General features: G+C 41.0%; 1 protein-coding gene across 1 annotated transcript; it reads left to right on the top strand.

Moving 5' to 3' along the window:
- The first annotated feature begins 339 nt into the window (after positions 1-339).
- On the top strand, positions 340-25,777 carry LOC139480229 (uncharacterized). Its single transcript, XM_071263259.1, has 22 exons — positions 340-412; positions 2,458-2,595; positions 4,140-6,245; positions 7,299-7,439; positions 8,208-8,331; positions 8,710-8,822; positions 9,096-9,298; positions 10,295-10,382; positions 10,990-11,066; positions 11,351-11,387; positions 11,467-11,564; positions 11,859-11,993; positions 12,183-12,343; positions 13,105-13,240; positions 13,964-14,113; positions 15,140-15,239; positions 15,384-15,457; positions 17,566-17,700; positions 18,663-18,800; positions 19,548-19,702; positions 23,095-23,230; positions 25,688-25,777. The coding sequence occupies exons 1-22, from the start codon at positions 340-342 to the stop codon at positions 25,763-25,765; spliced, it is 4,596 nt and encodes a 1,531-aa protein (XP_071119360.1). The 3' UTR covers positions 25,766-25,777.
- Positions 25,778-27,174: the final 1,397 nt, after the last annotated feature.

The following is a 27,174-nucleotide window of genomic DNA, read 5'->3' as shown; positions in this document are numbered from 1 at the left end:
AATGCACGGGAAGTATCCTCGTACGTATTCCCCTGTATGCACGTGGATCTGTTAGTTTGATTATGTTCCCCAAACTCATTGCAACGGTTCGGCGTATTTTTTCACAAACCTCTATTTTAATGACTAAATTATATATATCCCCTGCATTTCGTGTAATAGTTTACATCAAAGTGTTCACGTTGTGCATGAGTTGAATATTAGACACTTTTCAAAGGTATGACTAATAGAACCGAAACTATATTACCGAGTCATCGTCAGCAGTTTCTGTTGTCTGCTTCCTGCATTGGCTTTTCTCTCAGGTCTCCGCGTGTAATGATATCCATCACGTATAGGATCACAATGATAACCCCATTAACAATGGCGAAACTCTGGAAACTGCTCGCGGCGTTGGTCCTGATACTAGATAAACCAGGTAAGACATAATGAATTTCATTTTTGAGGTTTATGAAAAGAACTATATGCTCGCAAATCTAATGCCAACAATTTTATGATGTTTACAAATTTGAGTAAACATGTACTTTGATGGTCTTTAGCGCTGGTCTATATATTCGTCAAGAAACAAATAATTATTAGAGCAATGACATAATGTAGGAGAGCTATGTCGGTGTCTAAATATGTGTCCTCCCTTATCAGTTGACGCAAAGTCAGAACGTCAACGCCAGAGGATAACAAGCCTCGAATATTACACCACACCACACCACACCACACCACACCACACCAGACCGCACCGCACCGCACCGCACCGCACCGCACCGCACCGCACCGCACCGCACCGTACCGCATCGCACCGCACCGCACCGCACCGCAACGCAACGCACCGCACCACACAGCACCGCACCGCACCGCACCGCACCGCACCGCACCGCACCGCACCGCACCGCACCGCGCCGCACCGCACCGCACCGCACCGTACCGCACCACTGCACCACACCACACCACACCACACCACACCACACCACACCACACACCACACCACGCACCGCACCGCACACCACCGCACACCACGCACCGCACACCACCGCACACCACACCACACCACACCACAACTACATTACACACTACACTCAGTGTCCTCTCAAGTTAAATTTTGCTTGAGTTAATACATTAACAGTTAGTTAATTAAATGGACATTATTTGTCGACCACCTTCATTGAATTTTGTCGTGCCACCTTCATTGAATTTTGTCGTATCATTTGATGATATGACATATGATATCTCCTATGAGTGAAGAAGCATATTCACATGTTGAAAGTGACATAGTAAGTTTCACGCAGTCGCGGGATTATCTGGTACTATGTAGATATTTCTCGTGTATTTACGGTCATTTTCCCACCCTACGAACTGTACATATCAGACTGTAAATGTTTAATACTGCCTTTAGGTAGCATAATATGTTCAGCCCTTTATTTTGATACCAATATCTCCAATATTGGTTAAGTAGTTAGTTTGGTATGCATGTTTTCCCTACTTTAGTCAGATCAGCGTTCACTATTTGTTGCTAGCTGTTGGTGTCCACCCGGATCACGCTTAAATAGCTCAGCGCTACAGAATGAAATCTCGCCTCGTGTTCGACCTTGTCGGGTCGTTCTGCTACTGTGTGGTCGGTCGAACTTAATTTCGCCAGAAGGTAATACTAGGGCAGTTTTGGTCTTTACTGAGTTACCACTGGTGTAACTGTGCTAAACTTATTGGCTAGGGTATTAAATAATATCCCTCCCCTTTTTTTTCTAGTAATCCGTGAAGAACTAATTTTCTCGGGATTATCTACCTTTTTGTTATTGGAAATAGATAAAGTACCTGTATACTCTGGGTGTCAAGTATTTCTTTTTAGAGAGTGTAGAGTTCATTAACTCCCATGGGTGTGTTGGTCTCAGTCGGTTTAACCAGCTGTCTATGTGTCTTGCTGATTGTCGTGTCAGAGCGATGGTTTCGCCATCTTAGGTAATAATCTGGTCTATGGTTGCTTAGTTAACGAGTTTGTATATTCTTCATTGTTTATTTATCAGTGATCTTTGTCTGTGACTATTGGGTTCTTCCGTTTTAGATTGCCTCTCGATCATTATATCTAGCTGATAATAAATTTGTTTCGTTGTTTCTATCGTTTCGTTTTTTTACTTTTATTGACACCCTAGTCGCTAAAACTACTAGGTAGAACTCATGTGTATAAACTCCCAGCTAATAACAACAGTAATGTAAGTTTACTGGGCATCAAGCAGCACCTCGAACGAGCGTTCGATGACTACCTTTAAACCTAGCTATGCTTCAGCCAGTGTTTAAAACGAATGCTATATCCAGTTGTTAGAATGTTTCTGTTTTAGTAAGCCAAATGATTTATTGCATTATGATAGGCGTTAACTCTATATTGGTTAACTAATATTGCGAAACGTTATTTTTTAGACAGACAGTGTTTCACAGATGCCTACCATCTACCCTCTGTTGCAATGTTTGCTGTTTTAGTGTGGGCTGTCAGTCCATGTGAGGATACACGTAACTGGGTAGGATATTGTAGAGACAACACAGACTGCAGCTACCCAGTCAATGTATCAAGCCAAGCATACAGCCACTGTAAGAAGACCTGCAAGATCTGCGAATCAGGTAGATGTGCCTGTTTACCTATCATTCAAACTGTGTAGAAAAATTCTGAAGAAAATTTTGGTAGTAAACTGAAAAAGAAGACTGATGTGTTTGTGGATAGTTTGCCATCCATAATTTGGTTCCCCAAAGGTCCGAACGATGTTATAGATTGTTATCAATCATCAGATATTTTTTGAGAGAACATGCAGAAATTTACCTGCAGGCTTTGAACCTAATGTAGCTGGTAATGTTACACATGTCAGTATAGTAATCATGGTAATATGCTGTTCTGACCATGCAGCGACAACCGCTTCAAGGCATATCTTTATTCAGTGTTCCTGTTATTTTGTATGCGTACATAAATTGTTTACCACAATATCCATGGTAACGAAGGTCATACAAGGTCTTACGAGGTAAGGGTGTTCCCACTCTTCAGTTAGTCATGCAAAAGTGTCAACATGCCTGCATTTAGGATGTGTTTATGGCTATCTGCTGGGATGTATCATGGGGTATTCGGGGGATGGAGCTCTGTACAGCAAGGCATTATCACTCCCAATGGCTTGCCTTAATGTTACAAGTAAACAAGCAACAAATTCCAACAAGTCATGTTGTGTTGCCATTTTGCAAAGATAATGTGCTTAATTACCCATCCTTACGTGATGTATGTACGTACACATGTTCTATGTGCACACAGAAGTACATACTTCTCTGTGTGTTCTTATTGATATGTGTCCGTTGTTAAACCATGGGAGCTTATGTTCAAGTATGTTTATCTTACCTCCATGTCGGAATGATGATATCTGATTGGCTTACGTGCTCTTGATAAAGTACTACGTATCCCGCCTGGGAGGAAAATATATTTCTGAGCGGGAGAATAAATCCCTTAAACCGCGCTTCGAAGCAAATAGCCTCACGCATTTTCCGTGTCAATGAAAAGCACGTGGCATAGCACAAATTAACCTGAGCTCAATCGAACAGCTATTTTCTATCAATTTTAAATTTGTTTCAATAATTTTACAATGGCATATCAAAACATGTCGGTAAGATAAATACGTTGTAGCAGTAACTCTAGGGGTGCGTGTGGCTTTATGCGTCCCTCGTTAGGTTTTATAATACCTAACGAGGGGCATATGGTTTTATGCGCCCCTCAACCACATGAACCCCGAGTGATACTGCTACAACTTTTAATATCTTGCTGGAATGCTTACAATCTCTGAAAACAAATATTACAGTGTTTGCATTGCGGTATGCATTAAGTTACAACATGTTAACGATGGTAACACTTGGCAGTGTCAAAATATTTGAATTTTTCAAGCTAAAGTGTCAACATGGTCATTAATTATGCTTGTGTACTTTTAAGAATGGTTTTAGAACCAAACATTATATGTGATGGTGTATATATATCTGCATAAACGAGCTAAAATGTTGACATTAGTGACTTGTGCATCAATCTATGCGTGGCTCTAATAGGGTAGAAAAGGAGCCTTGTCTCAATATGAAAGATTGTTTATAATATGTGTGAATTGTTCAATGACATTACTATATTGCTTCCTGACTGTTCCCAGACACAGCGTGTGCTGATGGCTACTATGGTACAGACTGTAAGCCCTGTGTATCTCGCTGTGACAGCAGCGGCCAGTGTGAGGACAAGGGGTCCAGTGAGTGTCCACAGACATGTCCAGATGGTTACTACAGCTTCAACTGTAACAGGAGATGTCCTAGCAACAACTGTGCTGCATGTAATCGGTGGTCTGGAGAGTGTGAGGCATGTAAAGATGGACGCTATGGCAGGAAATGCCTCAAAAGATGCTCAGAACATTGTATGGACAAAACTTGTGACATAGATAGCGGAGAATGTCTTGATGGGTGTGAACCTATGTGGGTGGGTGAGAAATGTGATGTTAAAGAAGTAATCTGTGAGAACTGCCATCTTCATAGCTGTACAGATGACATGACATGTCTATCTGGTTGTAAGAGTACATGGTATGGCCCCAAGTGTGACCAACAGTGCAAAAATTGTAAAAAGAAAAATTGTACCAGTTCTGGTGTCTGTCAAGCTGGATGTATAGCTGGCTTCTATGGGAACACATGTATTGACAGCTGTAGTGAGTTTTGTGACAAGAAACGATGTAATCAGACTGGCTACTGTAACAACTGTGTGTCAGGAAGACACGGAGAAGACTGCACCAGTATCTGCAGCACCAACTGTGAGGGCCCCTGCTACAGAGGTACTGGGAAATGTAAAGACTGTTCAGTTGGATGGTATGGACGGTTTTGTACAAAATCCTGCGACAACTGTCTGAATGGATGTGAGAGAAAAGGGAAATGTAAAGATGGTTGCAAGTTAGGCTGGTATGGGGGAAAGTGTACTACACCTTGCTCCAACTGTTATAATGGTTCCTGTGAACAGTCCTCAGGACATTGCGAAAGAGGATGCAGACCAGGATATCATGGTGTTAAGTGTGACCAGCTCTGTGGTCAGCATTGCAAGGACAATGTGTGTGATCAGACATCTGGACTTTGCATTGAGTGTGAGGACAGATGGTATGGGGCTAACTGCACCAAGGAATGTAGTTCCTCCTGCAGCAATGGTCTTTGCGTGACAGACTCAACTGGATCTCCTGAATGTACCCATGGATGTGTCGATGGCAAGAAGGGATCTTACTGTCAGAAGCAATGCCCAGATCAATGCTATAACTGCACAGATGATTATTGTATGGTATGCAAGGACGGTTTTCATGGAGATGATTGCAGAGAGACCTGTCCAGCCAACTGTGAACATGGCTGTCAGAAGTACACAGGATTGTGTACATCATGTAAGGTTGGCTTTTTTGGCCCTCAGTGTCAGTCGTCCTGTATCTTCAGATGCAAAGCATCTGACTCAGGAGATCAGTTCTGTAGCTTCAGTGATGGAGCTTGCCTCAATGGCTGTATTGACACAGTATATGGGACTCGTTGTGATCAGAATTGTAGTGACACCTGCAGAGATCAGACATGTAATGACAAAGATGGTACATGTACAAGCGGATGTATGGATGGCTGGAAAGGTCCCAAGTGCAAAACCACATGTCCATCCAACTGCAAGTCGTGTACCGACACCTCCTGCACTGAGTGTAATCCAAGCTGGTTTGGTGACAACTGTCGGAGAGAATGTCCAAATTGTGCTGAGGGGAACTGCATTCGCCGATCAGGTGTTTGCCAAAAAGGATGTCTACCAGGGTTTCATGGTAAAAGGTGTGACCTCAAGTGTGCCTCATATTGTAAAATGCGTGAAGGTATGTACAATTATGTTTATTGTGACAAGAATACTGGTCGATGTCTTGACGGCTGCACAGATGGACATTATGGTGACCTGTGTAAAAGAAACTGCAGTAAAACATGTCATGCGCATGTCTGTGAGCAGAACTCCGGAAAGTGTAACTATGGCTGCCAAAGCGGTAGACATGGGGACTTCTGTGACCGGAAGTGTAGTGTACGTTGTGGGAGATCCACTGACAGACAGTGCATCCAGGCTGATGGTTCCTGTAACTTAGGCTGCCTGAAAGGCTGGTATGGATCCCACTGTGACAAGAACTGCTCAGATGGATGTTATGAAGGCGTCTGTAGCCAGAGGTCAGGGCTGTGTGTGCAAGGTTGTGAGAAGGGCATCATGGGAGACACATGTGACACTGGTAATTATGACATACATTGATATTTTATTTTATGTTTATTGAAAAGAGAGGTTTGTGTTTACTGTCTTTCTTGGGACAAATAGAGTTTTGAATTTGCTAATTGCTTCTCTTGTAACAACTTCAAGTATGATGTTATAGTTAAAACACTCCTCCTTCTCCGTTTTGGTTGAAAATGTAAAACCTTGAGCTTGGGAAAAGCCCCCAGGCCATTACATTTTCAACCAAATCTAAGGAGAAAAATTAACCAACTTTCGAACCCCCTAATGCAAGAAATACCAGAACAAAATAATCTTGAAAACTTTGGGATACCTTATAGTGAATCAGTACATTTGTCTGGATAAGAACACATTCGACGACAGAGGGTGAGAGAAAGACCTCGTGAAGCATACAGACAACTGAAGTCAAGACATTGACCACCATTGATTGGACACCTTTTTATTACCTGCCCGAATGACTTAGTGGGATAGTAGGTTACAATAGAAGACATGATACAGGGATTTAGACCTGATTAGAACTTTAATTCTTTTTCCCAATTTTGAACTACCGTAATTAATGATAATTCCCAATTGGCCTGCAATACTGGAATCCTAGACAAATGTGAGGTTGCAGGTTAGAATCATGTCATGGAATTTTCATGTGAAATCAAGTGTGACTTTTAAGCAGTCAAATTTAACCAGTCAGCCAATAATAAGTTTATGCAATTTAACGTTTTAACTGTAAAACCTAGGTCTTACAATTCAAATGTAACACCTCTCCCCAGGTCTCACTTGAAAGAAGTGCATCTCACAAGATTACTATGGGAAAGCATGATACTACAATACTATTGACCAAAGTTGCAGTAGGTTTATAACACATGCAGCTGTGGGTATTATGGTAACACCAGTTGTTGCAGAGGGAGGAATCTTCTCTGTAATCATCATTAATCATGTTCATAAGACTAAGATACACCTTCTGTTAACATGTTTGCTCATTTCTGGAATTATATACAAGATTATTAATTTTATTTTCATACATATTTTCGCTCCTCTATTCCTCAGTCTCCTCTGTTTCTAGCATGTCCTTCTGGTCGCCATGGCTACAACTGCAGTGGAACATGTGGTTACTGTAGAAGCAATGCTACCTGTGACAGTATCCACGGCAACTGTTCTATGGGATGTGCAGATGGTTATGGAGGCTTCTTCTGCTCTGACAGAAGTGAGTATATACATTTGTTTTACATCAGGTTTATCAAAATTCAATGTTCACATAACACGCTGTGTGGCAAGCTCATCAGTTAACTGCATCATGGCCACATTACAAACGATTACAAAATCTTTGATTCCATAAATTATGCTGGACGAGGTGAGGTGGTGAGGTGAAATGGGGTTTAACGTCGCATGCAGTTATATAGCGATGTGCACGTACGTGTGTGTGTTTGTGTGGCTGCTTATCCTAGTCCGAACTGATGCCGATTTATAGTGCGAGCTCACTGAGATATCATGCCGCAGTTTAACATGAATACCCCACACAGACACAGTATACTGACTCCGAGCCGACCAGTCCTTGTTTTAGCCCCTTAATGCCGAGCGCCAGACATGGAAACAACAAGTACCATCTTTTAACGTCTTTTGGTATGACGTGGTCGGGGATCGAAACCCGGACCTTCCGCTCTCCGGGCAGACACCCTATTGCTAGACCACGGAGGCGGTCTTACACTGGACGACCTTTGTGGGATTTCAAATTAAGTTCTTTATAAATGATTAGACTCATCTGCATGTGAAGAATCCATGCATGCATGAACTGTTAATAAATGAAACCATAGTTTTACTGCCAACACTGTTTGTCACAAACATCTTTTACTCACTTGCATCCAGTTCACCTTCTAGAAGAAGAATAAAAAATACTGTTGTCACGATTATTAGACATGTTGGTAAATTTCCAAATTTGACGGTGGTGACATATCATGGTATTTTTCTGTTTCAGTGATAATTGCACCATCGCCTGGTCCTAAAAGTGCAGGACCAATTTCCCTCACCATGATCCTAGCTGTGGTGGCCATCTTGCTGATAGTGGTCCTCCTCGTTGTAGGTTTCCTAGCCTACAAAAGGTAAAGTCTGTTGTTCCTGACAATAGTATCATGTAGGTTTCCTTGTCTACAAAAGGTAAAGTCTGTTGTTCCCGACAACATAGACAATAGTATCATGTAGGTTTCCTAGTCTACGAAACGTAAAGTCTGTTGTTCCTGGCAATAGTATCATGTAGGTTTCCTAGTCTACAAATGGTAGAGTCTGTTGTTCCTGGCAATAGTATCATGTAGGTTTCCTAGTCTACAAAAGGTAGAGTATGTTGTTCCTGACATTCAAAATTGTTTGAGCGCATACTAAAATATATATTTATAAAAGGTAAAGTCTGTTGTTCCTGACTATATTATGTATGTATATACTTACAAAATGACGTCATACTTCCTTTGTGCTATACATTAAAGAATAATTACAAGGGCAGTGGGACGTTTTTCCATATCTACCAAGAGGGATGAAGACGAATGCGAGATGATATCTGTGTATCCTAGTGTGGATACCATTCCAGATCTTCATGAAGGTTATATGGACTTGTTTATATCTTTATATGTCAAATATTTAATAACATATATATCATGATCATATCTGTTGCTAGTTCAATTGTCTGTCGTTCTTTTATGTTGTGACTAAATATAATTTTGTAAACAGATTGATTACTTTCATATCTAAATAAGGTGCCTTGAAATTATTTCATTGTGAAAATCTCAACCTTCAACTGTTATCTGCCGTTGGTCATGTCCATATTATACCCAAAAATAGTAATATTAGCCTTCAACACTCCTTTTTTGTGTAGTCCCTCCCAGACTACCTACATGCGGGGTACATGAAAGAACAGAAAACCAAAGTGGAAACAGGCCTCAAGGCGGCGGAGAGGAGAAAATGGACGATGACAGTGCCTACTACAACGTACCCTTGGTTACCAGAGTGATGACAAGTACACTCCAGTACCATGTCAAGCAGCTTGGAAAGCATGGCGGTTTTCAGAAACAGTTTGATGTGAGTAAAACTCATTTTACCGATAGTTTTTTTGTATTTGAGACAAGTGGATTTCGTACCACGTAGATTCTCAACTTATTTTTTTATTTTGGGGGGCAATCGCAGAAAAGAGTCAATTTCAATTCTGTCAAAACATTATGTTTTCAACTGTGCTCTACACACTTAAGGAAAGAGTTCATGCCTTGATGTATTTGGCATTTGTTGTAATCGCGGTGTTTATAGGTATAGTTATATCACTTTCTTCCTGGATTGCGGACAATTTGTCCAGAATCTGAAGAATACTGTGAAAACAATATGTGAAATGCTAGCCATCCTCATAGATAACATCTAATGTGAAAATTTGGGGATAGGACAAGGCAAGAAGCAATTGGACGACGTTATTTTGTAAGAGGAAAGTGTCTGATGAGTTGTTTCCCTTAGAGCTTGGCAACGCAGAACCGTAGAAAACGTAACGCGCGAACGATTGCGTCCAAAAGTAGGAGAGATATGACAATCGGTTTGGGGAGAAAAGGTACATAATCGACCTGATAATTGTGAGAATATCCGAGAATTACCAAACATTATCCCCCTGTTCATAAAATGGACTTTTCCGACATTGTCGTGGTCTAAAAAACACGTTAATTTGGCCAAGAATTTCACTTAAGCTTCAGGTGTAGAGATGACAAGATATCGTTCAATAATTGTGAGATAGTAAATTCCATACCACTGGTTTACAGGCTTCAACTAGAATAGGAAAGTGATTGAGTGAGTATGGTTTTATGCCGCTTTTTAGCAATATTCCAGCAATATCACGGCGGGGGACACCAGAAATGGGCTTCACACATTGTACCCATGTCGGGAATCGAACCCGGGTCTTCGGCGTGACGAGCGAACGCTTTAACCACTAGGCTACCCGACCGCCCCAGGATAGGAAAGGGACCAGTGAAATAGTATCATCTGTAACACACTTAGATCAATGCATAAAGATTCAAAGTGACAATAAAGATCTTCTTTTAGAAATTGCCGTCGGGTTTACTACATAATTACAATGCTGCTATGAAGAATGGAAACAGGCAAAAGAACATTTACAAAGAAGTGTATGCGTGTAAGTATTAGATATATAGTGAGGATGTAAATGGTAACTGGTCATGATCTCATTCCCGGATTGTGAAAGTTATGTGGTGACTGTATACATTAGTTGAGGTACACATTTCAACTTCAATATCCTGTTCAATTTATTAATTAATTATATTTAATGTCAGCGACCTAGTTTCAATAGTCAGTATACTGTATCTGAGTGCAGTATTCATTTTAAACTGCGGCATGATATCTAGGTGAGCTAGCACTATAAATCGGCATCAGTCCGGACTAGGAGAAGCACACACACACACACACACTAACACTAACACTAACACACTAACACACACACTAACACACTAACACTAACACACACTAACACTAACACTAACACTGAATTAAGGCTAGAATTTGTGTATCCAATCTTTATGAATCATCCACGTTTAAAAAAAGGACACCCACTATAATTATATCAGTTAATAATTCCTTTTAATATTAGTCCGGAGTGGTGTAGGCGATGGCGTTATCGATTTGTTTAAACGTTGGTGTCGTCACTTGTCAAATGCAGGTAGCGCGTATTATATCCATTCTTTGTTGAGACATTCTTCCATTGCATCGTATGTCTTCGATTTCAGATGACAAGACACGTGTAATTCTTGAGCTCAGCGAAGACAACTCTTCTTCAGATTACATCAATGCTAATTTTATCAGTGTGAGTAGAGTCAGCAGCTGTCACACAAAGTGCGAAGAACATTTTTTTCTGATCAAGTGTTTTGTACATGACAAAGAGCTACGTTTATTGAATGGATTTAAAACACCGGGGATACTGTTTTGCATACGTCTGGAGCTCAACTTTGTTTCTTAACTTGTATGAGTCTATACTTGTGTTATATTCTACTTTCGAGTAAGATGGACACAATGAACAGCTCATTATACGATGATAGGTTTTACCTGTTACTTTACACTATTAACTGTAAGTTCGTGGTTGTCTTTCAGGGTGTCGACGATCCAAACAAGTTTGTTGCAGCTCAAGGTAATTGACCCCAAAACATCGAAAATTTGGTGTTCCTAATAAATTTATTATTGACAGATATTTTTTCTTACTTTTTCAGGTCCTGTTGATAAAACCATCTGTGATTTCTGGTTGATGATTTTCCAACTACGTACCAGCAAAATTGTTATGCTGACCAGCACAGAAGAAGAAGGACGAGTAAGGCACTCTAGTTCCACCTTTGTTATAACGCTTTTTTCAAATATCTGGGAAAACGAATCATTAAGTATGGGCCTTGCATTAAGGAAAACTTTTTTAAATATATTTATCGGATTCTAAGACAGGATATGTAATTATTGCGGTTGCCATGGATGAGCAACTTTGATAAATGTCAGCGCGAAATCCAAGAGGATCTTTCAAAATGGAATACATGTAAATTGGAGATTATTAAAGATGATGATGATGATGATGTTCATGATGATGATGTTCATGATGATGATGATGATGATGTAGGGGATGTGTGTGAGGTACTGGCCACTGCATGGTTCAGGGCCAGATCGCCATGGCAATTTGGAGATTGAGTGTTCCACAGAAGAGACCCTGGTACAGTGCACAATTAGGACATTCAAGATGTGGAAAATACTTCCGGTATCTATAATATTTTCCATGGACTATGAATTATTATCCAAGCTATAGAATTATCCTGAAATCTATTATATAATGTTTTCTGTATTCATAATGGCAATGTGCATTTATAACGAAATGCGTTTCTGTATATGTCAGAGCTTGCAATCTATATACTTAAAGTAGTTATAGTCGTTTTTGTTAATGTTTCAGTGTGGGTCAAAAGCCTCGAGAACTAGGATAGCTAAACACTTCCAATTCGTCAACTGGCCCGACAGAGGGATGCCTCCCGATGTGGCTTCTCTGGTGGAGTTCTACTACAAAGTGAAGAACACACCTACACACGGACAGGGACCCATGGTTGTGCATTGCAGGTTTGTATATATGCAGGGACAATACGAGTCACTTGCCCATGGCAGTCTGTCGATGTTACAAGGGGGACTGTGCTCCTTGGTCTGGTCCCTGTGACCAGTCTAGGTCTAGAATTTGTAACTGATGCCATGTGTGAAACTTAGACTTTGCCTCTATATATTACGGGAATCAGAAGCAGCTAGATTGAGTTCAGGACAATTAATCGTGTCTCAAATCACAAAGTTACCTAGAAGGAGATGGAAGGTAGACTGAACCTGTACATACTTAGTTAGGGTTTCAATATTTGCTTTCGTTGCAATTTCAGCACTGATTATCATTAGTTCATTGGGTCTAGTGATACTGTTATAAGATATTTTATCTTGGGTAAAAACCATACACGTCACACCTGATACTCTTAACTAATGTTGTAGTGAGTGGGTAATGTTTTACGCCGCTTTTAGCTATATCCCAGCAATTTCATGGCAGAGGACACCAGAAATGGGCTTTACACATTGTACCCATGTGGGGAATCGAACACGGGCCTTCGGCGTGACGAGCGAACGCTTTAACCACTAGGCTACCCCACCGCCCCTCTATTGTTGTAAGGCCCGTACAAGTGGACATTGAAAGAACCACGATGGATAAGTCGGAATTTATCATGACTGTGTCACATTGTCTAAATAATTTACAACGAATCGTGAGTATGAATATTAACCGTCCAGACGTCCGAAATGTGGTTTTTAAGCTGCTTTCAGTATAACCTTTACGTATCATTGGGTTGCAGTGATGGTGTTGGACGAACTGGAACCTTCCTAGCTCTGTGTTACCTGATAGACGAGGCCAAGTCATCAGACACGGTGGATCCCTTCAGCTGCGTCAAGGGGATGAGGCACGAGAGAGTCAACATGGTGCGGACACTGGTAAGAGAGTTCCGTTGAAAGTCCATTCGATGTCTGGTATACTAATTTGAAGAAGACCATTAACGGTTATATAGAACGTCAATGCAAGAAAATAACCAATCTTGATTATCGGCCGAAACAGATTCCATTTGGCGTTAAGGGCAAAATAATTGTGAAAATTAAATTAATAGACCAATGAAAATCAGTGATTAAACCAAGTGTTCGCAAAAAGGGTAAGCACCCGCAAAAGGTAGAACCCGCGATTCACACAATCTTCATAAATGGTAAGTATTTATTGCCTGACGCGGCACTGCAGTACTCCTGCCAGGCGACGGCTGCCGGAAACAAACCAGGTCGATGGATCAGAAAATCCAGAGGCACGTATAACATTGCCAAATTACTCGTAACACAATCCACCAAAGAAGGAACGCAACAGTGTAAAACGTGTGTCAGCATGTGTTAAATGTGCTGCATTCAGTACAGGAACACCCGTAGAGATCCGGGGTAGAATAGGTCTTCAGCAACCCATGCATGCCGGAAAAGGTGACTAACGGGATCGGGTTGTCAGGCTCGCCGACTTGGTTGATACATGTCATCGGTCCCAATTGCGTGGATCGATGCTCATGATATTAATCACTGGATTGTCTGGTCCAGACTCGATTATTTACAGACCGCCGTCATATAGCTGGAATATTGCTGAGTGCGGCGTTAAACAACAAACAAACAAACAAACAAACATTACAGGAACAGTACGAGTTCCTGCACAATGCACTGATTGAGGCCCTGATGGCTGGGGGAACAACTGTCTCCACATCAGACTTCAAGACCTGCTATGACAATCTCCTACAGAGCAATCCAGAAACAGGCATCTCCAGGCTTAGAGAACAGTTTGAGGTAAGTATGTTTTAGGTAGTTGCGGGATATGCTCTTACCATGTATAGCAAAGCAGTCATAGAACTTTGTCTGTCCTAGCTTAAAGGGCAAGTTCACACGGAAATGAACCTTTTTTTCTTGTACTTTTTCCACATTAAAAGTGTTAACATAGAAGTATCATAGACAAAAATAATAAAAACATCATATTTAATTAACATATTTTTTGCACTAAAACGATTTATATTTTTCACATTTACCAAGTGTTCTATTTCCATAACAAAAACACCATGGCTTATGTCCCTTGCAATATGACGTCATTGGTGCCAATTGATAAACATTATGACGTCATCATACTTTGTTAGAGCCGCTTCATGTGGTGTAGGTATAGTTTTGTGATTCTAGCATCTAGGATGCCAGCCAGAATTGTGTTATGCTGAGTCACCACTGCGCCGGAGTGTGTCGTAGACCATGTTGTTTTACCGCAAACTGGTCCTTGATATCTTTTGCGTTGAGAATAGACAGGGACCCAGTTGAATTGGCACCAATTACTTCATAATCTAAGGGGGATAACTCAGGCCTATTTCGCTCGTAAAACGAAGATCTCATAACGGCATATCACTTTCACACTATTGTGAGCTTTCTACTTTCACTGTGAAAAAAAATGAGTGTATATTTTCAAACACAGATACTAATTCTAAAATTGCGTTTTGTTTAGAAAAAGAAAGAAAGTGATTTTTGCGTGTACACTTCCCCTTTAAGAACTTATCTCACATAACTATTGTAGTGCAGGGGGATAGATGAAGCTCTGTGAAAATATGGTGAAAATAATTATCAGAACTGATGAAATAGATTAGGAACTGACCATTCGGTAATGGAAGGGGTAGGGGTTAATGGAAATAATAATTTTGTTGTGGAATTATAACAGAAAATCTTTTCAATTAAAAGTGTTGTGGAAAACAATATTGACGGAAATAGTAAGTTAAACTCTATTCCTTTAAGAAATGCATGCTCAGTGTTTGGCGATTAAGGTAATGTTTTATCCTGTAGACTCTCCAGTTGATGAAGCGTCCCTTTAGACTGAAAGAGTACCGAACTGCGATGCTGCCAGAAAACATCTCCAAGAACAGGTTCAAGGACATTCTGGCGTGTAAGTTCGTGGTACTGGTTACATTCATTTATGACGTATTAAACTCTGAAGTCTTTATTTTAATGTACAATCAAAGTTCAGCGTATTTGCCTTTTTGTTTCATTTTCTCATTTTTATAGAAGCGTAACTTTGTTCCTTAAATAGCTGACAGTCATCGACCAGTCCTGTCGAGCAGTACACGGGAGAGGACGGATTATATCAACGCCGTCTATCTGCCGGTAGGTAACCACAAGAACGCAAGTCAGTCAGAGAAAGGATCAATAGGTTAAGAAATGTACTTACTGTTTAACAGTGTACCTATTGCATTTTTCAGTATATATCGGGATTGCTCAAGATGTCGGTAACATATATCTATTTCTTGATGTCTTCAAACAGAGATTGATTGCTGGCTATAAACAAGACTGTCATTTCGCCATATAGCGAATCATTAGCATTCTATTCTACTTTGTGACGTGACTTCAAAACAGAAGACTATAGTGAGTGAGTTGGGTGAGTATTCCAGTTATATCACGGCGTGTCAGCTCAATGTGGGAGGAAAGCCCGAAGTGATGCAGGTCTCGGACATTTGCCACTTCGGTGAAACCCACGAGCACGGGTATAGTGCTGACAAACCTAGAAACATAATCGGGGCGAACAGGGATTCGAACCAACAATCATAGGTTTCTGGCGTGCCAAAGGGACCAACTCCGCACAGCGAATCGCGGCGCCTCAGACGACTGGGCCACCCGTGCCCCCAGAGAAGACTATATCTATGATGTTTAAATAATTAACTATAAGGGAATATTGCTTAAATTTCGAACTTGGTATAATGCATTAGGCTTTCAGAAACTTAGAACTGTACTTAATAAGAATATTCTTGGTATTGAATGCTGTTTCAGAAGATGAAGAACATGTATACTTGTCACTGTCCCCAATATAATGATATATGCTCTTCGTGCTCTTCCTCTAATAGGGGGCACGGGTGGCCCAGTCGTTTAAAGCGCCGCGATTCGCTGTGCAGAGTTGCGTCCCTTGGACACGACAGAAACCTATGATTGTGTGTTCGAATCCCAGTTCGCCCCAATTATGTTTCTAGGTTTGTCAGCACCATACCCGTGCTCGTGGGTTTCACCGAAGTGGTAAACGTCTGAGACCAGCATCACTTCGGACTTTCCTCCCACATTAAGCTGACACGCCGTGATATAACTGGAATACTGTTAAGAGCGGCGTTAAACCCAACTCACTCACTCTTCCTCTAATATGATTCATTGTCATGACAGAAGATCCATTCTTCATCAAATAATAAGCAAACAATATTTATGCTTGCTACGTTTGTGTCAAATATTTTCACGATCCATGGAAACAGAACAACAAGTTATAAGCAGCGCATATGTGTACATTATATTAAAAAGTAAATGCATGTGGTGTATGGGTCTGTTGGCCTTCAGAGCAGTAAAATATGGTCATTGCCATTGTAGTAATGAACAATCCACTAATTTATGTAAGTCTCTACATTTCTATTAAGTTTATTTTCTGTTCAAGGCAGTGGGGACTAGATAATTCGGCATGGGTACAATGTGTGAAGCCCATTTCTGGTGTCCGCCCGTGATATTGCTGGAATATTGCTAAAAGCGGCGTAAAACCCAACTCACTCACTCTATTTATTCAACTGTGTATACGGTCTGAGATAGGTTCTGCAAAATAGATATTTCAGGAAGTGGGTGTCTACATGTGACTGTAGCAATTAACTACAGACGCGGTGACATTAGAGGACGATTTATGTCCTTTGCTCATGTTAAGCGAATTGTTTAACATTTTTATGTTAATGTCAAAAGTTCTTTTTCTGTAAAAAATATCAAGGTACAGAGCATCAAGCACTTGCTTTTTTTGTTTATTTGTTGTTAAAGGCCGCACTCAGCAATATTCCAGCTATATGACGGCTGTCTATATAATTAATCGAGTCCGGACCAGGCGGTATAGTGACTGACATTAGCATCGATTCACGTAATAGAGACACGATGACATGCATCAACCAAGTCAGCGAGCCTGACCATCCGATCCCGTTAGTCGCCTCTTACAAGCATGGGTTGCTGAAAACCTATTCTTCTATAACCCGGATCTTCATAGGTCCACGAACCACTTGCTGTGATATCTGGCTTCATGGTGGATATATAACTGGATGTATATCAGTCATTGTGTGAAGATATATTTTTTTATGATATAATATATGTGTGAAAAGTTAAGATTTTCGAGAAGTGGTACATGCTTTGATGACTTGAGTAACTCATAAAACAACATATACACTGCTACAACGTATAGTATTTAGCGAAGTGCATCCATATTTCAGGGTTACAGGACCACGACGGCCTTCCTGCTGACACAGGTGCCGATGCCAGACACAGTGGTGGACTTCTGGAGGATGGTGATTCAGACGGACTCACAGACCATTGTCATGCTCAACGACGACCACGACGATGCAACGGTCAGACTTTAACTCTATGTAGTGAAAAATTGGGACAATCGAACGTATATCGAGTAATCCATGGTTCGAGACAGACGCAGTGCCGATGTCAACCGATATATAATACAATTTTAAACAAATAACGTCTCATTTCCAGTGACAGAAATGTAGAATGCAGGTTTTAGAGTCCAAGTATTTCCGTTGACAGAATTCACACTCCGAATCGACTTGATTGATGCTTCAAAAGTAAAAATGATATTTTCTTTTTGAAAAATGAATTTGTCACACAAAGCATCTAAATCACGTGTTAGTTAAATATATTCAAGCAAACATCCAGGTCACCAAGTCTGACCACAAGATCCAATTAGTCATTTCTTAGATAGGTTGCCGGAGCAACAGGGGCACGGGCGGCCCAGTCGACAAAGGCGCCTCAATTAACTGCACATTTGCGTCCCTGAAACCTATGATCATGGGTTCGAATCCCAGATTCGCCCAGACAATGTTTCTAGGTTTGCCAGCAGCATACCGCTGTCCGTGGGTTTCACCTGTATCCCTCCGGGCTTCCTACCACGTCACACTGTGACGCCATAACTGAAACACTGCACAAAGTAGCATTTAACCAACTTCACTCAATCACTCCTGCCTCACTTCATGTTAATTATTTGTTGTTCGGCGCAGCTAAAATGACGTGTGTTTCACCATTCGAAGTGATCAACGTCTAAAACCTCGACACGTTGAGCTTTCCTCCAACATCACGCCGTGATGTTACTGAAATACTGTTCAAAGCGGCGTTGAACCAAATTCACTGACTGACTGCTGGTAAAGTATTGTATCCCAGAATCCTCACTGGCATATACAAGAAGGTGTAAGTGAAAATGGTATTATTCAACACAGTCTCTGCTATTAGAGAGTGTTAAGGTTAGTGAACAAAGTTGTCACAGATGCAAATACGTATGATAAAGAATGTGTCAGCTCTGTTACAGACTGCCGGCTACTACTGGCCACAGAGCTCTAGACAGGAGGTATTCGGGCCATACCTTGTGGAGGTGGAGGAGACGGAGAACTACGAGTGTTACTCAATCACCACGCTATCAGTCCGCGAGACTGAAGACGACACAGAGGTGAGACCAGATGGAGCCCAACCAGCAAAACACTGCAGTATTCAGGTGGTGAGGTGAAATGGGGTTTAAGGTCGCGGTCAAGATCATTGCACTTACATAGCAACGTGCATCACGTGTGTGTGCGTGTGCGTGCGTGCGTGAGTGTGTGCGTGTGTGTGTGTGTGTGCGTGCGCGCTAGTCCGGACTAATGCCGATTTCACACTGCTAGCCCACTGAAATACCATGCTGGTGTTCAACATGAATACGCCACTCAGACACTATACTGACTCCTAGCCGACCTGTTTTAGCCCCTAAATGCCGAGCGCCAGAGTAGCAACATATTTTACCATATGACGTGACTGGGGATCGAAACCCGGCGCTTCTGCTCCCCGGGCGATTATTAGATAGATTAGTATATGGACTCTGTGCCCAGTAGAACTGAGAGAGTTCTAAGACTGAGAATGAGCACTTAAATGCAACACTTGCTACACTACCTACAGCAACACAAATAGCGAAGTATACTTGAGACCATGAAATGCCTTAAGAAGGTGTTATCGAGACGGTCTTTTTTAAATAAATGAAGGTGCTGATGGTTTTTACACTCAGTGTAGCAATACTTCTGTATTTAAACATAGTTCTCAAGCAAAACGAAGAACAAGGGTTAGGAGTCAGCCATTTAGAAAATGTCGAACAAAGTTTAACAGTCTAAGAGGGCCATAATTGCCCGCGTCTGAAAAGAAATATAACTTCATTAATTATTCATTTCAGACCCTTCCCCCGAGAACCATCAAGTTGTTCCGGTGTCACTACTGGCCCCAAGGGCAGACAACTCCCGAGTCTTCCTTACCCTTGCTGGCTATGATAGAGGCAGTGGAAGTGTGGCGTGAAGTAACAGAATTTAAGCCAGTCACCGTCCATTGTTGGTGAGTGTGCATGTGTGATTCTCGTGGTTATGCACGGCAGAACTCTCCGCGCGGATGATCTACAATAATGCAACAAACACAAAATAGAGAATATATTTAGAAAATGTTAATTCAAATAAGGTTGATGGCAATGACAATTAAAACGTCAATAGCATTATTGAAATCCATCTGGCGCCCCCTTATCACAGATTATTAGAATGTCGTTTGCCCAATAAGAATGGTCTTCATGACAAGAGATATGACTTTTCAATTGTCAACTTTCCGGTGTCCCCCGCCTTGATATTGCTGGAATACTTCTAAAAAGCGGAGTAAAACCATACTCACTCACTCACTCACTCACTCACTCACTCACTACTACCACTTTTGAAAACCTCGTGTTAACGTGACTTTGTACCACAAAAAGCTTCGCTCCAACCAATACAGCCTTCAAGCTTCCCTTCATCAACCTATACGCCTGGTTAAGGAGATTTTGCATTTCTTTTTTGTAAAATTTAAACTTTACTAGATCAGGTAAATCTATCATTCTATGTTAATGAAAAAAACACATTTAAGAAATTATCTAGACATGATCCTGTGTAAAATGTTTTTCCGTGTTCGTAAATGTACAATATGGTATCCAGTGCTACTTTGTCCGAGACTACATATAAGAAGATACATATTTGTTTTAAAGTTAAAGTGATTTTAGAACTGATTCGAACCTCCATTGTATATTTCATGACCTGAAATAGGTCAATTGTAAGATTGTTTTAAATTAAAATATGATTCTATGGAGATGGTTTCTTCCCTCTTAGATATTTTTCTACGATGTGTATAAATATCGGTTTGGGGGTTCACCTTGCTCCCAGTAATCGACCAGACATATAAGGAAGAGAATTTATGGATGTCAACTTCTTTATTATGAGGAAACACAACGTTTCTGAGTGTTCACCCCCGGCCTCCCGTTTGCCCATTGCCCATTACTAATCAATGATAATTTAAGGGCTGGCTTCCAGTTGTCCATAACCATCAGCGCTACTGTAAAGTGTTGGCTTCCATTGTCATTGGCTAATCACCTATCGACGGCAATTATCTGTTGGCCTCAGTTTCCACCTTTTGTTATCATATTACTTTTGTTGTCCTTTCATGTGCATATATATGTTCTCTGCCTCATGGCATTCATTCACCTGATGAAGGAGTAAGCATATACTCCGAAACGTTGTGTTCCTCATAATAAAGAAGTTGACATCCATACATTCACTTCCTTATATGTATCACTTCTAAATTCCATTCAAAGACTTGACCAGACATATGTTTAAATGTCAAATATTTGGTATAGATCGTCAAATCCCCCTCTGGAAAAACCTTAAAGATGAGACACATAACTAAGTAAGATCGACTTGCTTACAGCTACTAGCTGCATGGCTTTGGGTCAACCCTAAAGTATACGTCATGTCGTCTGCAGATTACTTGCCAAATAGAAAAACGATATTGTGACGCCAAATCTTTCATCTAATGTGTTTAAATCAAAATGTGTTTTGGTAAATCTGTAACTATGATGTCCACTGCGCCCATCTGGAAGATTGACCATATGTGCAACAAGGCATATGTCGTTTAGGCTATTTCCGCTAGGTCTGTGTGATATGAAATGTCGTCGCATGATCCCAATAGACGTACATAAATAACAAACAATGAACGAAGATAGAAATAAACACGAGACGTTTATATAAACGTCGTTGAAAGGTTACCCTACCACTGGCCGCCAGCACTGTGGGTTGTCACTTCACCGCACTATCATTGCAGTTAATGGTCTAAGGGAGATAATCATGTCATGATATACTTATAATCAATAAGAGTATAGTCCCTTGCAAAAGCTCCATACAATGTCTTGTCCTAAACTCTCCGCATCGTGTGAAACTTTGCGCGTTCTATAGAGAAATTTAAGCTCCCCACAGCGAAAGCCCATTCACGCACTGACAAGGAGCTTAGAAATTTCTCGTTATCTCCCTTGCTACAAGGTCGAATGACGTCATAAACCAGTTCGGACATGCGCATAGCGAACATATTATTTTAGACTGGTTTGTATGCCTTAGAGCGTTTGCGTTCCTCGACGCATTTCACAAAGCGAATAGAAGTACGGGGCACAAGTCTAAGATTATTTTCTTCACACAGTTAGACTACTTCTCTTTGAAAAAGTAACAACGCAGTCTCTGAAGTTTGTATGTAGATACTGAAAGAAGCATGTACAACGGACATTATTCCGTCTGAAATTACCAAGATGTCCCACCGTTTGTACGCGCCGCAAGTTCAGCGTTTTCAGCTGGACAGGATGGCCAAGCTGAATTACTTCCCTTTGACCACAAACTTTACCGCATGGAATAAGATTGATTGAATTGTCTCCCTTTGACCATGACAAAACCTTTGTAACGTCGCGGATTGTAGATCAGATCCATCTGTCATTCTTAATGGGGGGAAAAGCATACTGAGTGAGTGAGTGAGTTGGGTTTAACGCCGCTTTAAACAGTATTCCAGTTATATCACGGCGTGGCAGCTTAATGTGGGAGGAAAGCCCGAAGTGATGCAGGTCTCGGACGTTTACCACTTCGGTGAAACCCACGAGCACGGGTATGGTGCTGACAACCTAGAAACATAACCGGGGCCAACCGTGCCCCCAAAATCATAATGAAAAAAATATATGGACCTAAAACTGTGTAGAAAGCCGTTCATTTACAATATTGTACTCGGTTCCATGTTGCCCGAGACTGCATGTAAGAAGATAAATATTTGGTCAAAAATTAAAGCGATTTTAGAACTGATTCGAACTTGTGTTTTGTGTCTTATAAGTTGAAATAGGTCAATGGTAAGAATGTTATCAATTACAATATGACTTTATGGTGATAATTTGTCATTCATCTATGTGTGCTTTCCTCTTAGTTCCTTTTCTACAATGTGTTTAAATTTCGGTTTTCGGGTTCATATATTGTATAGATCGTCAACGCCTTGAATGGGTATTTTGACATAAGGAACCTTTTTTATGCCCGCGTCTAGCCAAAAAACGTTAACCGATGTTACTTGTTACCCTGCCCGGCGCTGGGCATTATGTGGACAAAACAGGGTCTAATCGGCTCAGTGTACTGTGTCTGTGTGGGTTATATTAAATGTGGCATGATACCTCAGTAGGCTAGTACTATAAAACCGGCATTAGTTCCGACTAGTACAAGCCGCCACACACACAATACATGCGCGTCTCTTTAGTTAAGTGAAATAATCTTGAATGTGACGTTGAACGCCATTTCACACTCACCTCACCTCACGTTCAGTCGCCGAGTTACAGAGGACACTTAATTAATTCCTTTCCAAGCGCCATAAACCGCTATCTGTTTCTACTTATGAACAAACGGAGCTTTGCTTTCTAGGGATGGCGTTGGTAGATCTGGTCTGTTCTGTGTTCTGTCGGCCATCTTGGAAAGACTTAAGACTGAGCTTGACATCAGCATTCTGCAGACCATCAACCAGATGAGACTTTGTAGACCTCAGCTCATACAGAACTTCGTGAGTCATACGTTTGAAATGTGATATTGTGATTGTAAAGAAATTATATTAATCATAAAATTATTTTAATGGACCAACTGTGAAACTGATTCCCTTATTTCAGCTTATAATATTATGGGATATATAGTGATTCACTAACATATATTTGTGTACTTTAGAATATGGCTGTATAATCTAATCTTGCCGTTTCTTATTTCTCTCTAATTTGACCTAAACAATATGCTACTCTCAAAACTTCTCACAGTCAAACATCTCCACTGAAATCGCTGGACAGCCAATGTGGTTGTTTACTACAAAATACTTCAAAAAATCATTTAAGGATGAGAGTTGTATGGAGAAGATACGCTTCATCTCCTTGCCCCTTTTGGCCAAGTGTATATGTGAAAGTTATGAGACACAATTTACTTATTTGTCAAGACCAAGCAGGACCGAATTAAAATAGTTATATTTATATATTAACCCAGGAGCTCCGTAGAATTGCGGAGTATCTGTACAGAGGAAATTCTGTCAACAGTTATTCGCGAGGGACAGGTATTCCGTGATTCCGAGTAGGCTACTCTTTATATTCTCATGTCTTTTTGTTTGGTTCTGAGAAAGAGTAGAAATAGTAAAGACATCGGTTCAGTAAGTCTGTTATTGGAACGACGTCACATAAATCGTTTGTGACGTCATGTAGAATGGGATACGGCATGTTTGAGACAATGCGTTCATATGACGTCAATACTCTTTAAAAAAGTAGGGCATAATCGGAAATAACTTTAAATTTACAAAACAATTAAGAGATATTAGTTTCTAATAATAGTTGTATGATAAAAATGAACGAATTGGGACCACATTACAACTGGTAGTGAAGTATGACAGTAGATGTTATGATCGACGATCTTGAAGGACGATAGGTGTAAGGTGGGAAAGTTCAAAGTTGACGTTTTTGCATTAGTGGCGCGTAATACCGCCACGATTTGTGAAATATTCTCCCACTCGACGAGGAATTCTGCGTATGAGTCTCCCAATGGCGATTTGAGGGAGTCTGTCCCACTCCTCTTGCGGCGCCAGGCCAAGTTCAGCCAACGTAGTCGGCGGCCTATGACGTACACGTCTCCCTATCAGGTCCCAGACGTGTTCAGTGGGGAAAAGGGAAAAGGTCTGGGTTCACTGCTGGCCATAGCATTCTATAAATGGTGTTCTGCTATATGTGAGCATTGACGATTCGTGCACGGTGAGCATGGGTGTTGTCGCCCTCAAAGACAAAACGTCGACCCTCACGCCGATTTACGCCAAATTTGTCAGGAGGTCTAAGGTTGACATTGGCTTGACGTTAATTTCGATATCGCCAGACACAACCACGCCTATCAAGGAAGTACAAAGTGAATCGTGACCCATCTGTAAACATGACACGTGACAAGCGACGATTACCCCTGTTTCGACGCTGTGTACACCACTGACGTATGTTGGCAATATGACGATTTGAGGGTCGACAGAACACGTGGCCGTCGAACATGGAGATGAGCTGCATGTAGACGCTTTCTCATCGTCTGACCTGTAACTCGTATTCCAGTAGCCTGATGAAAGTATGCAGCAATTTGATTCGCCATTTGAGCTCGATTAAATAGAGCCGGGTTTCGGATCAATCGATCCCGTACCCTTGTCGTTGACCTGGGACGCCCTGAACGGGATCGATCGTCACCATTTTGGGTTTGTTGGTACCGGTTCCATAGTCTACTAAACACAGGCTGTGAAACATTGAAGGTATTGGCCACTGCACGCTGACTTCTGCCAGTTTCCAGCATGCCAAGAGCCCGTCGACGCTCCGCGCCTTGCAGACGCTGCATCGCTAGTTCATAGTTCATACACTTACAATGAATGGAATCGAGTAAATCAAAACCGTATGATAAGCAGAACCAATACAGTTGAAAGAAATAATGATCCATTGATATTTATCGACCTTCTTTGAAAGTGACAAAATCAGGAATGACACCCTACGTATGTGTATGGCGTTACTGCGTGAGACACATGTAAAGCATATTATTTGTTTTAAGCTTTACAGATATCAACATTCTGGCAATAAAAATAATAAAAATAAAAATAATAATAATAATACAAACAATCAATCTAGGTGGCAAATAAACATGGTCAAATTACCCCCTTTTTAAACACCATATAAATTACCTTATCCTGACTGTGTATCGAAACAATTTGTTAGAAGACGATTTTAAATCACCCTCGGAAAACAGCCAGGACAAAGTGAGCCATTGTTAGCCGTACCTAATCTCAACACTAACACCATCGATATATTCACAGGTGAACCTCAACCACGCGATATTAAGACAACTTCCGTCACATTTAAAGGATTAGCTAAATGACTTATTTCCGAATTGTAGTTTTGTTTGATTGATGCATGCATTTAATCTGTGTTAACTGCAGAAGTTTTAACTACGATAATTTAATGTTTGATTTCAGGAACACTTCCAGTTCTGCTACAAGGCAACAAAGGACTATCTCGACACTTTCTCAGTATACTCAAGTTTGATAGACTGAGTAGCACAGGGCTATCTCGACACTTTCTCAGTATACTCAAGTTTGATAGACTGAGTAGCACAGGACTATCTCGACACTTTCTCAGTATACTCAAGTTTGATAGACTGAGTAGCACAGGACTATCTCGACACTTTCTCAGTATACGCAAGTTTGATAGACTGAGTAGCACAGGGCTATCTCGACACTTTCTCAGTATACTCAAGTTTGATAGACTGAGTAGCACAGGACTATCTGGACACTTTCTCAGTATACGCAAGTTTGATAGACTGAGTAGCACAGGGCTATCTCGACACTTTCTCAGTATACTCAAGTTTGATAGACTGAGTAGCACAGGGCTATCTGGACACTTTCTCAGTATACTCAAGTTTGATAGACTGAGTAGCACAGGGCTATCTCGACACTTTCTCAGTATACTCAAGTTTGATAGACTGAGTAGCACAGGGCTATCTGGACACTTTCTCAGTATACTCAAGTTTGATAGACTGAGTAGCACAGGGCTATCTCGACACTTTCTCAGTATACTCAAGTTTGATAGACTGAGTAGCACAGGGCTATCTGGACACTTTCTCAGTATACTCAAGTTTGATAGACTGAGTAGCACAGGGCTATCTGGACACTTTCTCAGTATACACAAATTTGATAGACTGAGTAGCACAGGGCTATCTGGACACTTTCTCAGTATACACAAATTTGATAGACTGAGTAGCACAGGGCTATCTGGACACTTTCTCAGTATACTCAAGTTTGATAGACTGAGTAGCACAGGGCTATCTCGACACTTTCTCAGTATACTCAAGTTTGATAGACTGAGTAGCACAGGGCTATCTCGACACTTTCTCAGTATACTCAAGTTTGATAGACTGAGTAGCACAGGACTATCTCGACACTTTCTCAGTATACACAAGTTTGATAGATTGAGTAGCACAGGGCTATCTCGACACTTTCTCAGTATACTCAAGTTTGATAGACTGAGTAGCACAGGACTATCTCGACACTTTCTCAGTATACACAAGTTTGATAGACTGAGTAGCACAGGGCTATCTCGACACTTTCTCAGTATACTCAAGTTTGATAGACTGAGTAGCACAGGGCTATCTCGACACTTTCTCAGTATACTCAAGTTTGATAGACTGAGTAGCACAGGGCTATCTCGACACTTTCTCAGTATACTCAAGTTTGATAGACTGAGTAGCACAGGGCTATCTCGACACTTTCTCAGTATACTCAAGATTGATAGACTGAGTAGCACAGGGCTATATCGACACTTTCTCAGTATACTCAAGTTTGATAGACTGAGTAGCACAGGGCTATCTGGACACTTTCTCAGTATACTCAAGTTTGATAGACTGAGTAGCACAGGGCTATCTCGACACTTTCTCAGTATACTCAAGTTTGATAGACTGAGTAGC

This window comes from Haliotis cracherodii, unplaced genomic scaffold (genome assembly GCF_022045235.1).
Source record: "Haliotis cracherodii isolate W230 unplaced genomic scaffold, xgHalCrac1.p SCAF_4, whole genome shotgun sequence".
Classification (NCBI taxonomy): Eukaryota; Metazoa; Mollusca; class Gastropoda; order Lepetellida; family Haliotidae; genus Haliotis; species Haliotis cracherodii.
Note: the sequence above shows the minus strand (reverse complement) of the source record. Positions and strands in the feature narration are given on the sequence as shown.

Coding starts and splice junctions, on each gene's coding strand:
- LOC139480229 (XM_071263259.1), top strand. CDS start 340: ATGATAACCCCATTAACAATGGCGAAACTCTGGAAACTGCTCGCGGCG. Junction 413..2,457: donor CCTGATACTAGATAAACCAG/GTAAGACATAAT, acceptor TTGCTGTTTTAG/TGTGGGCTGTCAGTCCATGT. Junction 10,383..10,989: donor TTACAAAGAAGTGTATGCGT/GTAAGTATTAGA, acceptor CTTCGATTTCAG/ATGACAAGACACGTGTAATT.